The sequence below is a fragment of the Poromitra crassiceps genome (assembly GCF_964638095.1).
Source record: "Poromitra crassiceps genome assembly, chromosome: 4".
In the NCBI taxonomy this organism is placed as follows: domain Eukaryota; kingdom Metazoa; phylum Chordata; class Actinopteri; order Beryciformes; family Melamphaidae; genus Poromitra; species Poromitra crassiceps.
The window spans coordinates 45,953,630-45,967,641 of NC_139626.1; the positions used below are offsets into that span (position 1 = coordinate 45,953,630).

Here is a 14,012-nt window from a genome sequence, read left to right on the forward strand (position 1 = left end):
GTTGGCAGCTATTGTAGGTATTATGATCCGTGCTCAGATATGAAGACCTCTGTGGCTCAAGTTTAGCATGCACGATGCTACTGTGTCATTCACCCCCAAAATGTAAACAAATTGTACTTGCTTGCTGCTTAACGTTAGCTCACTGCCCATTCCCAACGTCAATGTATTTAGTCTGGTTCTTCTAACCTATTGACTTAAGTTGAACTCGAAACCAATGTTTCGCCAGTAGCGTTAGCTTAACGCTGGTAGCAACAGGTGTTGGTTGACGTTAATCCAATTGTGCAGACCACACTAATCAATGCTTAACGTACAGCTTCACCCATATGGCATGCCACAACTAGGGTAATAGCGTAGCTGAACCCATTATGTTCCTGATGATAGCTAAACCACATCGTCGGTTGCCCGTTAGCCGGTTGGTTCAATTACACGTTTAAGGCAGTGTGCATGGCCAGCGAGACTAGGCAGTGTAACGTATAGCAGCAGAGACTAATGAAACGAGCTTGGCAAAAGATACACATGGCAGAATGTAGCAGATGCAAATCCACGCCTCATAAGGTCCATTATCGGACACTGACAGACTGTCAAGTCGCAACTGCCTGATCTTCCCTACCCGTACAGGAAATACATGATTCTCCTTTCATCCGCAACCAGTTGTTAATCCATTGCATTTACGCATGAAGCCAGCAAAAGAGAAGTAACGCTATAGTTAGCGGTACAGTTCAAATGCGACCGTCTAATCCCAATACAACGCTACGTTGTAATCTTCGTTTTAAGTCGCCAAACAGACCATTTGACTCTGTACTCCGAAATGTGTGTATAATCGTAAAACGTGGCATTTGTATCGGTAAAGCGGTTTGTTTACACCATGAGGAGGACTCGCTCATGGGACAAGAGAGGCACAGCCCGCTCTACTGTAGCTTGTCTCGCAACAGCTGTCAATAATGTCGCTCCCTTATGAAAGAAGAGGAGAGTGCGCCTGAGCCGCATTTCACCTTAGATTCCTACAAGTTATAGGGAAAAGTCACTCACCTCATCCCGCAAACACTGTCCTCACTCACGCACTCTCTGGCAGCGTGGCTGGCGGGTCCTGGAGGAAGGGGATTAGTGACGTCCAAGCTCTGTGTGTGTGTGTGTGTGTGTGTGTGTGTGTGTGTGTGTGTGTGTGTGTGTGTGTGTGTGTGTGTGTGTGTGTGTGTGTGTGTGTGTGTGTGTGTGTGTGTGTGTGTGTACGGATGTTTGTGTGGTGGGAGATGGGGTTGTGGAAATGGCACATCCATCACTTCAGAGTATGTATTGTAAACGTTTTAATCGAGGTTACAACAGAAATGTTGTACGAATCACTCCATTGCCATTTACACACATTGCTTTGAAAAACAGCGCACAATTAGACTAGTTATTGCGATACTGACACATTTTACAGAATCCATTGAAGTTTGAGGGAAACAATTGAAAATGCCACCCACAAAATGTATTCTTGTATAGCAGAGGTGGACAATTATTTTTCTTGGGGGCCCACATGATAAACCCAGATTGTTGCCGGGGGCCACATTTTTTTTTATCACAAGATTAAATCATAGAAAACATACTGTGCACTTATTCTCTAGCATTCATTATATTGAAAATCACTCCAAACAACCAATTTAGGTCATAGGTGGTTTCATCTTCATAAGTAAAATGGTGTGGTTTGTCTTGGACCTCCCGGGCCAGGCAGAACCAGCATGAGGGTCGGGTCTGGCCCCCGGGGCGCATAATGCCCACGTCTGTTGTATAGCCTATATACAATACAGTAGGTGAACATTATAGACCTTATTCGCTAACCCCGGACAGCGCCATATTGTTGACATACAGTACCGTCCTGCAGCTGACAACTATAGTAACGGCCTTATTGTCGTTTCTGTTCCATTACAAAATAGCGATAGTGATGACAGCAATACAAACCCCAGAGTTGTTGTTTGTATGCTGCCGTTAATGCCTGTAATAATAAACAAAAGAAAAAACGAGGTGAACAGACTTTGCTGTGAGGAGCTGTCAGAAAGTTTCACCTGTCTCTCTCCCAACTATCCACACCCCTCTCCTGTGCTGCTGTATCCTCCGTCTCGCTCCCTTCACGTCTGTGGACGGTAGAGATAGAAACAAACCACGGGGACTTTATTGCTGTCATTACTACAGCCATGCCTAACGCAGGTCACCATCACAACACAACAGGAACGATACAGGTAACGCTAACGGCGGCTAGCTTCCTATAAACGCTGCTCTCACATAGGTTGTCACTTAAAGCTGCAGCGCTATGTCAACAATATGGCGGCGGTGGGCGTGCCCGTACGTGAGTGACATCAATCGAATAATGTCTATATACAAAATCAAAAAAGGATCACTTCAAAATGATTTTGTTCAATATTTTGTATGTGTGGATTGATATGAATAAAGAGCATTTTGCTGCCCTTTGGTGTCAGGATAAGCTGACCACAGGATCCTCAGAGCCTCCAGCCTCCATCGATGATGTGCTCGGTCCCAGTCACATAGGCCGACTATGGAGGAGTCGAGAAACATATCAGATCCCTCTGGCACAACTCTTTCACTATTTGTGCCCACTCAAGAACACCTTTGATTTGCATGCAATTTCACAATAGGAAAAGTTCACACTGGGTCTGCCTGAGCCCTAAATCTAATGTCAACATACCATAGCCTACAAACACATGCAAGACATTGCTCCGCCATCTCTGCAGCACTTACCTCATCTGAAGCCAGGTAGACACACAGGTGAGCCACCTCCTCCGCTGTGCACATTCTGCCGGTTTTCTGCCTCGCCATGAAGTCTTTATACGCCTGTAGAGAAGAGTTAGTTATAGATGAAACGATCACTCTCTCAATACCCAGGATGAGGTTATCTTTTTGTGTAAAAACCAAGACATATGAAACTGTTAAAAGACTTGATCATTACAAAGTATGGTAGCTCAGCTCAGGCAAAGTAAGGATAGGTCAAACAAACAAACAAACAAACAAACAAACAAAGAAACAAGCCAGTGCCAGAGCTTACAGTACCTGTTCTGGGTCGGGCTGGGCCTCGATCCTCCCCCTCAGTGATGGAGTATCAACAGTCCCTGAGGAAACATACAGTACACACACAGTAAGACAGCATCCCTGGCAGTTTGTCCGGAAGGCTAGGAGGGAGTACCTTTGACTGAATAGATTTTGATTACCCAAAAAGGTATAGACCAGGTTTTCATTCAGGTCTGCTGCACAACCGTAACTTGTTCATGAAATGTAAACCTGATGAGTGAAAAGTGGTTGTTGTTGAGACTGACTGTTAAGAGAATAATCAAGGCCGGTACATCTTATGTAAAACACAATGGGCCCTATCTTTCCGACAGGCGCTATCCCCCAATAGCGCTTGCGCACCTGTTTGTGCGTGCCTTAAGGCAGGGAAGATAGCAGTCCGCCTTGCGCCGTCCGCCAGGTGTTATGCCGAGTTTTGCACCCCAGTGCCGGCAGCATCCCCACCTCACGAGAGCATATTGTAATGATTTATACAGAAATGTAACTGTTTAAAAGTGATATAATTGTCTGGTAGACGTGACCTCCCTGATTTTAGTTAGAAGTTAAAACAGCGCTGAAATATGTTGGGGATGCAATTCTTGGCCGGGATGCGGGAACGTTCACGGCACGAGTCGCAGACGTAATTTAGAGCCGTGCCAAAATTATCTGTGCCCCAAAATGCCTGCGCAAATGGGATTTGGGCGGTCTTAACTACCAGAATTATTCACAGGCGTGGCCAGGCAAGGCTGGGCATTACGTCAATCAAAACCAATCAGATTCCCGTCTCGCAATGGCTGTTTGCGCGAGGCATGCAATATGCTGTAATTCTCTCCATGCGTAATAGTGTACTCACTCGTGCGAGGACAGAGAGAGCTTATTGACAGATCGTCTGTGGTGCCAACGACCCTCCGGATTATGAAGGTAAATAGCCTATGTCCATTGTCCAACAAGTTTTCTCAATTCATTTCCCTCTTTGCGATGTGATAAAAGTTTCTCAGTGAGTTATAGTTGATTGCCTCACTGAATTATTGCTCACTGAATTGCTAACACCCAATTTTAGCAGCATAATTTGATGTCTTTTGGCGTGGCAAGGGTTGTGCGTAATGACATATACAAAAGGAATTCCACTTTCCACTGCGCTGCGCTGCACGGAGATTACGGCTGCGCTCCCAGCGCAGCGAGGTATTTGCACGTAAGAGGTCCTTTTCAAAGCTCTTAGCGCAAAGTAAATGCGCACTGCTGACGATAGGGTAATGCCATCTATCCCACATTTTAGCGCCGAAACGCCTGCTTTGGCATGCGCTTGTGTCCGCCCCCAATTTGCATTGCGCATGGCGTTGAACGAGCGCAAACGCTAAATTAGCGCTTTTGGGAAGATAGGGCCCAATATCCTCAAGCAGGATTTGCCCTCGTCATTTTGCTAAAGATTGCGTTGTTTGCCCTCAAAGATGCCTATTATGTAATGTATTAAATTGCTACTCTGTGACTTTGAGCAGTATCTATTATGTAATGTATTAAATTGCTACTCTGTGATTTTGAGCAGTATCTGAGTATTATGTACCGGTAATGTATTAAATTGCTACTCTGTGACTTTGAGCAGTATCTGAGGAGGATTACAAGGGGACAGTCACTGTTTTAGGTGCGGGGTGTTTCCAAGCACAGATAACTTACCGGGACAAACGCAGTTACAGCGAATGCCTTGCTCAATGAAATCAGCAGCTATAGACTTGGTGAGGCCAATAACTGCAGCCTTGGAGGTACTGTAGACACACCGGTTCACAACACCTGTGGCAGGCAAGCACATTATGTCCACACACACGCACGTACATTATCTGAGATAAGAGGATTACAATGCACATTGCCATAGCTACTTCTACTACTTTGCACCTTGATAGTACACACTAGGCAGCTATCTCATTATTTTAGTAATCGAGTATTATACTGATTAGTCCATCAATTAATTGAATAATCGGATAAGACATCTAATGCTTTATTATTATTATTATCATTATCATCTACACAGCTGTGTGTGACTAGGCTTGTACATATTGATGCTACGGTGTTATAATTTATGTTTGTATGCAGTTGTATGTAATATTGTACTGTAATAGCTGAACAGTATTGCCTACATCTTCATAATATAAACTGATCAACTGAACGAATATTGATTAAGCAGACTGACTTGAAATGAAAGAGAAATAAATATGCTATCACTAAAAAAGAGAAATGTTAGTCTCCGGAGGTACACCATTTTTTTTAATAAAATGGGACAACGGATAACAATATACTGTAGCAGGCAGCCTAAGATGACATCCTCAAATGTCTTCTTTTGTCCTGAGCAACAGTCCACAACCCAGAGATCATCAGTTTACTGTCATAGAAGACTAAAGAAACCAGAAAATGGAACGAGATAATTTTACTTAATTGCTTTCTGAAAAATGAGTCTAAACGATTCATCGATCATGAAAAATAGTTGCAGATAAGTTTTCTGTCGATCGAATAATCGATTAATTGTTGCAGCTCTAGTACACACCATTTATTATACACATATCTACAGTAGTACTCTTATCTTCACGTTGATGGAGAGATCATTTACCTTTTATACTTGATGCAACAGACGCCATGTTAATAATGTTGCCTGATTTCCTTTCCAACATCTAGAAATGGGGGGGCGGGGTGGGGCGGGGGGGGGGGGGGGTAGAGACACTTTTCAGATGGGAAACTGAAGATGAAGATGATATAACAATCTTAATTTAGATTTTTACTACAACAAAGAATTGACATAATCTGCTACAATCACAGCTAAAGTTCCTCTTTGAGACAGTTTGGTCAGTTTGTAGCTAAAGCTGGATTAGTGGCAGGGCAGTTAGCGCCCATCATGTCACAGGCTCAGAGTAATACAGCTAATCCCAGGGGGCAAGGGAACGGAGCAAAATAAAAGCATATGTCACGGCACCTATTTCCTTCTCTTAACGACAGGATCAACAAAGTAAACATATGGTAAAGAGGGCAAAGGTCACCTTGGGCAGGAAAGCCTTGCTCATGAGGTACATGCTGCGGACGTTCACGTTCATGGTGAAGTCCCAGTCCGCCTCTTCACAGTCCAAGATGGAGCCGTGGTGCACAAACCTGAGAGCGCACGCACAGTGATGGATGGCATTCAGTAGATGAAACAAACTTGGAAAGTGGGCGAAACAACATTGCAACCGCCAATAAGATAATATTGTATCTAATTATTTGAGCTTGGGGATCGACTGGGGCTGGGCAATGCACCGAAAATGTATCGAAACCTCTAAGCGACTTAATCTTGCTCATGTCGATCGATTCAATGAATTAATGTCAATGTGGTTAATACTTTCCTGAATGCGTGCCTTCATAAACGGTCCCCTTGAAAATATGTCATGTTCAGTCATGTGCCTCTGCTCCGTCCAACTAACGTTAGTCTGCGTTCAGGTGTTCACTCAAAGCCAAGCTGTCGTCGGCATGGAGGATGACACGAGCCAAAACACCGAGCCAACAGTGGAGTACAGTACATTAATCGTAATCGGGGTAAAAGTTTGAAATAATCGTGATATTGATTTGGAGTCATATCGGCCAGCCCTAGGATTGTCCTTAAGGGCAAATTGCCTCACCTGTACATCACCATCCAAACATAAAATAACTCATCAGATCTCTATACAGTAAATGAATGACCTAAAAAAAATCAATGCTGTTCAAATTAAATAAGTTGTGACCCCCCCCCCCCCCCCCCCGACATGTTGAGGGCATCAGTATAGAGACCTGTGTTAAGGTGATTGGTGGCAAAAGGTCAAGTGGAGGTTAAGTCTTGAGGTGTAGAGATTTTGGAAAACGGCGTTAAGCGGGGGATGGGCAGACATGACCTTAATATGGAGACGAGACACTGTGTGTTGTTGGCTGTATGAATAGGAGGCTGCTTATATGCATGCTTTAGCTTTAGGAGGTCATCGTTTTGTTTTTGTTCATCTGCCCTTGGAAAGCCTCATTTGCAATTTCACAATATTCTGTATACTGCAGTATGTAGGGGGTTATATTCTGTATACTGCTGTATGTAGGGGGTTATATTCTGTATACTGCTGTATGTAGGGGGTTATATTCTGTATACTGCAGTATGTAGGGGGTTATATTCTGTATACTGCTGTATGTAGGGGGTTATATTCTGTATACTGCTGTATGTAGGGGGTTATATTCTGTATACTGCTGTATGTAGGGGGTTATATTCTGTATACTGCTGTATGTAGGGGGTTATATTCTGTATACTGCAGTATGTAGGGGGTTATATTCTGTATACTGCTGTATGTAGGGGGTTATATTCTGTATACTGCTGTATGTAGGGGGTTATATTCTGTATACTGCTGTATGTAGGGGGTTATATTCTGTATACTGCAGTATGTAGGGGGTTATATTCTGTATACTGCTGTATGTAGGGGGTTATATTCTGTATACTGCTGTATGTAGGGGGTTATATTCTGTATACTGCTGTATGTAGGGGGTTATATTCTGTATACTGCAGTATGTAGGGGGTTATATTCTGTATACTGCAGTATGTAGGGGGTTATATTCTGTATACTGCAGTATGTAGGGGGTTATATTCTGTATACTGCTGTATGTAGGGGGTTATATTCTGTATACTGCTGTATGTAGGGGGTTATATTCTGTATACTGCTGTATGTAGGGGGTTATATTCTGTATACTGCTGTATGTAGGGGGTTATATTCTGTATACTGCAGTATGTAGGGGGTTATATTCTGTATACTGCAGTATGTAGGGGGTTATATTCTGTATACTGCAGTATGTAGGGGGTTATATTCTGTATACTGCAGTATGTAGGGGGTTATATTATGTATACTGCAGTATGTAGGGGGTTATATTCTGTATACTGCAGTATGTAGGGGGTTATATTCTGTATACTGCTGTATGTAGGGGGTTATATTCTGTATACTGCAGTATGTAGGGGGTTATATTCTGTATACTGCTGTATGTAGGGGGTTATATTCTGTATACTGCAGTATGTAGGGGGTTATATTCTGTATACTGCAGTTTGTAGGGGGTTATATTCTGTATACTGCAGTATGTAGGGGGTTATATTCTGTATACTGCAGTATGTAGGGGGTTATATTCTGTATACTGCTGTATGTAGGGGGTTATATTCTGTATACTGCAGTTTGTAGGGGGTTATATTCTGTATACTGCAGTATGTAGGGGGTTATATTCTGTATACTGCAGTATGTAGGGGGTTATATTCTGTATACTGCAGCAGGGGGTTATATTCTGTATACTGCAGTATGTAGGGGGTTATATTCTGTATACTGCAGTATGTAGGGGGTTATATTCTGTATACTGCAGTATGTAGGGGGTTATATTCTGTATACTGCAGTATGTAAGGGGTTATATTCTGTATACTGCAGCAGGGGGTTATATTCTGTATACTGCAGTATGTAGGGGGTTATATTCTGTATACTGCAGCAGGGTGTTATATTCTGTATACTGCAGTATGTAGGGGGTTATATTCTGTATGTAGGGGGTTATATTCTGTATACTGCAGTATGTAGGGGGTTATATTCTGTATGTAGGGGGTTATATTCTGTATACTGCAGTATGTAGGGGGTTATATTCTGTATACTGAAGCAGGGGGTTATATTCTGTATACTGCAGTATGTAGGGGGTTATATTCTGTATACTGCAGCAGGGTGTTATATTCTGTATACTGCTGTATGTAGGGGGTTATATTCTGTATACTGCAGTATGTAGGGGGTTATATTCTGTATACTGCAGTATGTAGGGGGTTATATTCTGTATACTGAAGCAGGGGGTTATATTCTGTATACTGCAGTATGTAGGGGGTTATATTCTGTATACTGCAGTATGTAAGGGGTTATATTCTGTATACTGAAGCAGGGGGTTATATTCTGTATACTGCAGTATGTAGGGGGTTATATTCTGTATACTGCAGTATGTAGGGGGTTATATTCTGTATACTGCAGTATGTAGGGGGTTATATGCTGTATACTGAAGCAGGGGGTTATATTCTGTATACTGCAGTATGTAGGGGGTTATATTCTGTATACTGCAGTATGTAAGGGGTTATATTCTGTATACTGCAGTATGTAGGGGGTTATATTCTGTATACTGCAGTATGTAGGGGGTTATATTCTGTATACTGCTGTATGTAGGGGGTTATATTCTGTATACTGCAGTATGTAGGGGGTTATATTCTGTATACTGCAGTATGTAGGGCGTTATATTCTGTATACTGCAGTATGTAGGGGGTTATATTCTGTATACTGCTGTATGTAGGGGGTTATATTCTGTATACTGCAGTATGTAGGGGGTTATATTCTGTATACTGCAGTATGTAGGGGGTTATATTCTGTATACTGCAGTATGTAGGGGGTTATATTCTGTATACTGCAGTATGTAGGGGGTTATATTCTGTATACTGCAGTACAGTATGTAGGGGTTATATTATATATACTGCAGTATGTAGGGGTTTAGGGGTTTATTTTCCACATTTACCCCATCACTCACCATCCAATAATTAAGGATTTACAAACCTTTTAATTGTTGTGATATTTAAAATTTGGGATATTCCTGGTTCTCTGTGGAACCAGAAATCGTTCGGCATCACTCCAAAGGACCATTTTCAGTTCCAATTCATACTCTACCTTTCACCCGTTTGTCTGCCCGTCCGTTTGTCCGCAGGACAGCTCAAAAAGATATGAACGGATTTGCAGGAAACGTTGTAGAAAAGTAGGTCATGGGCCAAGATAGAGAACTGATTAACTTTCCACGCCCACTGGTCAAAAGGGGGTGTGGCAATGGGCGTGGTGAGTCACAAACGGATTCGTAACACCACAAAACTTTGTAGAAAGGTTGGTCATGGGCCAAGGAAGAAGTGCCACAAGTTGTTGGAGGTATCACTCTACTGAGTGCCCTCTAGTTTTCTGTGTGTAGTTGGTCCACACATTGTTCTTCTGGGAAATCACTATCTCACAATACAGAAAATGGGGCGGGGGGGGGGGGGGGGACGTACCCAGCAACATTGAACAGCACATCTACATGGTCATGTTCCTTAGCCAGAGCTTCCACTTGGTCCTTCTTAGTCACATCCACCACCTTGGTCTTGATCCCTGTAAATGGAAAAATAAAATAAAAAAATTAACAAGCAAATAAAATAAAAATAAAAATAATACAGCAGAAATGAACATTTTACTAACTATTTCCTGAACGCACGCGCGCACACGCCAGGAAAATCCATTTGAAAACTCGAATCTACAATTTCAATATTGATCATGATAATGAAATTAGGAAATGCAATCATATTTTTTCATTAAATATGATGTTAAAAGCTATTAAGGAATGGCTTGGCTGTAAAGGAACCTGAGAAAAAGGAGAAAAATCAACGGTCCATCCTGGCTGCATCACTGTGCTCGTCCAGCAGATGGCAGCTGCAGACCAATAGACATGAAGTGTACCTGGAATGCTGTCCAGCTCCTTCAGCTTCTCTCCATTGATATCTGTTGCGGTGACTTGAGCTCCCTCTTTAGCAAAAGCCTGTGGTTGAAAAAATTACAACAATAATAATATGAATGGTTCCACACAAAGTCTACACACAACGGTCAGAAATACCCTAATATTCACTCACAGAACAAAAAAGAAAAACAACAATGAATGATAATGTGATTCAAACAAATTAACTTTACGCTCTAAAATACATTGAGGCTATCTCGTTACAGTCGTCTCAATCTGGGAACCCAGAGTCCCCAGACAGAGTCCCCAGTCTAGTCTACCCACCGACCGTCACTTCCTTTTCCGTGTCCGTGCTCCACTGTTTACAGTCTGAATAGCAATTTGCGCCGCGACTTTGGCGATACTACTAGTCACAGCAACTACACCTCCAGTCATTTTCCGCCGTTGTTGTGGGACGAGTTGACGTCTTCTATGCAGAGTGTTTTTGCGTTAACGTTATTAGAAACGGACGAGGAAAAGGAAGTGACGGTGGCACGAGAGGCGCTTTGCACAGGAAGCTGGGGAAAAAGGTAGGGCTGTCCCAGAATCGATTTTTCAAATCAAAATAGACTCTGGGTTCCCAGATTGCAGTCGTCTTGGTATAGAAACCACCAGAGCCTACTGAGAATTACTGGCAGACTGGTGAGGAGGGTTACCTCATATCAAACTAGAAATATCGGTCTGAAAGTTGATTCACTCCACTCCACTCCAGGAAATAACCAAGGTCACAATGTTAACATCAAATCCCTTTACAAAGCTCGGCTCCAGGCAATAACCAAGGTCACAATGTTAACATCCTTACAAAGCAATAACCAAGGTCACAATGTTAACATCAGATCCCTTTACAAAGCATGTTACATACATAGCCCATAGACATAGATTGTCAATTTCTCACCCATATCCCTCTCCACTCTCATCTAAGTCTGTATCGCCTCTTTCAGTCAGGGGACCGCTGATAGAGTGACAGCGTCATTAAGCACAGAATAGACCATTTCAACAGAGCTCCCTTTCCAAGTGTAAATGGAAACTACTCAGTATAGACTCTCCTGCGAAATGGCTCTGAGCCTATTGAGATCTGAGGGCAGGAACAGATATACGCGTTCAATTCCCCCACCCTACACACAGCGTACACTCTTCTAAAACAACACAGGCGCTCTCACACACTTACAGTATTTCAAGGAAATGAAACCGATGATGACCCAATCTTGACAAGAGTGTTTCGTAAGATCTGTAAAGCCACTTCTTAACATGCAGTGGAATCCGTATCATAACCCGCTCCTAGCCGGTTGGCATGTTAAACAACAATTAGCCGGCCTACGCGCACTCCCGCGAGTCCGTATCATATTCATCTCGGTCCCCGGTGTAACATCCGCATAATAGGAAAAGCGGTTGCTATTGAACACTGGCAGCTCATAATCCCGATCATGTCTGAGTGGGCGGGTGGTGGCACTTCACGTTCACTAGTTTATTAATTAATGAATCGTTCGGGCAATCGCTTATATCAACGAATTAAACGAGCAAACTCACGGTTTCCTCAAGTGCTGCAAACGGCTTTGAATTGTTTGGTAGAGCTAGGGATCCCAACGCGCTTCGGCTATGCAGGCAGGCAGGTCCGTGCATCACACCGAGGAGAGGAGAGAGCTTACTGCTGCGCTGCTGATCCATGTCAGAAAGAGTGAGACATAGGCCTAGCCTAACTTTTGTGGGGAGAAATACATTGAAAACTAGTCAGATATGACTTGAATGCCACTTGTAAAATAAATCACCCACAGTGCTTGACGACGGTCCGACCACTATTTTGACTGGGCGGCTTTATGTAACAAGCGCTCATTTTTGGCATACTGCCACCCCTCGCGGTCGGAATGGTCGGAATGGACCCTCAAGTTAAAACGGCATGTTTTTGAATAGAATTTGGTTAAAGATTCGCTAAAGCTGTTTTCGACGACTCACACGACAACTATTTGCATTGTAGGGAATAACGTGCATGCTCCCGCACCCCCTCCCCCCGCCCACTGGCAGAGAGAATACTGACCTTTTCCAGCTGTTTCTAAACAAAGACCCCTCATGTTTAAAAAGGTAAAACCGGAAAATATCCTGCTAGCCGCTAGCCAGACATGATCCAGACTTCATGTTTAAAAGCCACTTAAGTGTTTTCTCTATCTCCTCTCGCAAGAATATCAGCAGAGGATTCTGCACCGCCTGAAATGTCAACCTTCAAATTCTCACGCCGTTTTCAGCTTGTTCTTATCATATTGCATGTTAACGTGGGATAAACTGGGACTTTAAATATGCAAGTGTATATGCAAAATCAACAGTGTGTACACACCACAGGCCACTAAATGAAGCATTTCTTCTGGGAGTTGGTAAGAAATATAACAGTGTGAAGTACTTATTAAAGCCATATTACTATTGCTGCAGCTCGTCCAATCCCCTGCGCGCCTGCTGACAACACAATCACTTTCCCATCCAGGCGACCCATGGTGCACCTTTCAACTGTGAGCAAACAAGACAAAAAAAAAAGAATCATTTAACAATAACACCAACAATAATAACACAAAGACTGGTTACACTTTGATTATAGGCTACACAATTCCTTTCTCGGGGCTAACCCCCAACTAATCTAGGTTAAGTGTGCAACATGTATGAGATATTTACAAATGTTAAATAATAATTATAATGGGATAACGATTATTTCAGATGCAACTCTGCAGTACAGTGTCAATGTTAGCCTTTTTGCAAACCATACCGTATGTTATTTCAAATAATAATCTGCAAATTGTTCATGTAAATAAATGTCTGTGTTGCTGCTCTCTATCACCGATTGATAAAAAAATCTAATCAAATAAAAAACAGTAGTGATTCTGTGAAGTTATGCCCAGCTCATTCAACTTTTTACATTGCTTTTCATTTCTGTTCTGAAAACCGGATGTCAGGTCTTTTCTGGTGCACAACCGCTGTTTATTAAACAGAATCGTTGGGTTGTGAAGTGTGTGCAGCCAACGGACAAAGAAAAGAGTGCTAAGTAAGTACAAAAACCCAAACTTCACTAAGAGAAAATCTAACAAGACATCACAGAACTTTGACAGCTAAGGGATCACTGGGAAATGCTGTGTGATTAGTAGGCTACTAATCATATCACAATCTCTATTAAGATGAGAAGGTATATATCGTACTGTGTAAGTGCTGGGGTTATTCCGCTCTATAATTTGTGAAATAGTTTTACAACATTGCATTTTTGCGTCCATGCATAATGCAATATTGTAAAACGGAGGCTATGTACTATGTACTCTGAGATTTTTATTTATTTATTTATTTATTTTAGGCTTGGGTATTTATTACCGTGTTCATTTATCTGAGAGTGTGTCTTTATCATTGCTTTTGCACTTACTACATTTCTGCTGCTGCACCTGAGCCTGGAGAAACAACATTCAGTGTCAATGTGTACAGTC

At 42.5% G+C, this 14,012-nt stretch overlaps 1 protein-coding gene across 1 annotated transcript; it reads right to left on the minus strand.

Annotated features, from left to right (window-relative positions):
* Positions 1–1,308: 1,308 nt before the first annotated feature.
* On the minus strand, positions 1,309–13,051 carry bdh2 (3-hydroxybutyrate dehydrogenase, type 2). Its single transcript, XM_083634928.1, has 9 exons — positions 12,971–13,051; positions 10,530–10,608; positions 10,088–10,184; positions 6,057–6,165; positions 5,633–5,693; positions 4,708–4,821; positions 3,043–3,101; positions 2,734–2,826; positions 1,309–2,528 (listed from the first exon to the last, which is right to left on the minus strand). Exons 1-9 carry the CDS (start codon positions 13,040–13,042, stop codon positions 2,475–2,477), a joined length of 738 nt encoding a protein of 245 aa, XP_083491054.1. The 5' UTR covers positions 13,043–13,051; the 3' UTR covers positions 1,309–2,474.
* Positions 13,052–14,012: the final 961 nt, after the last annotated feature.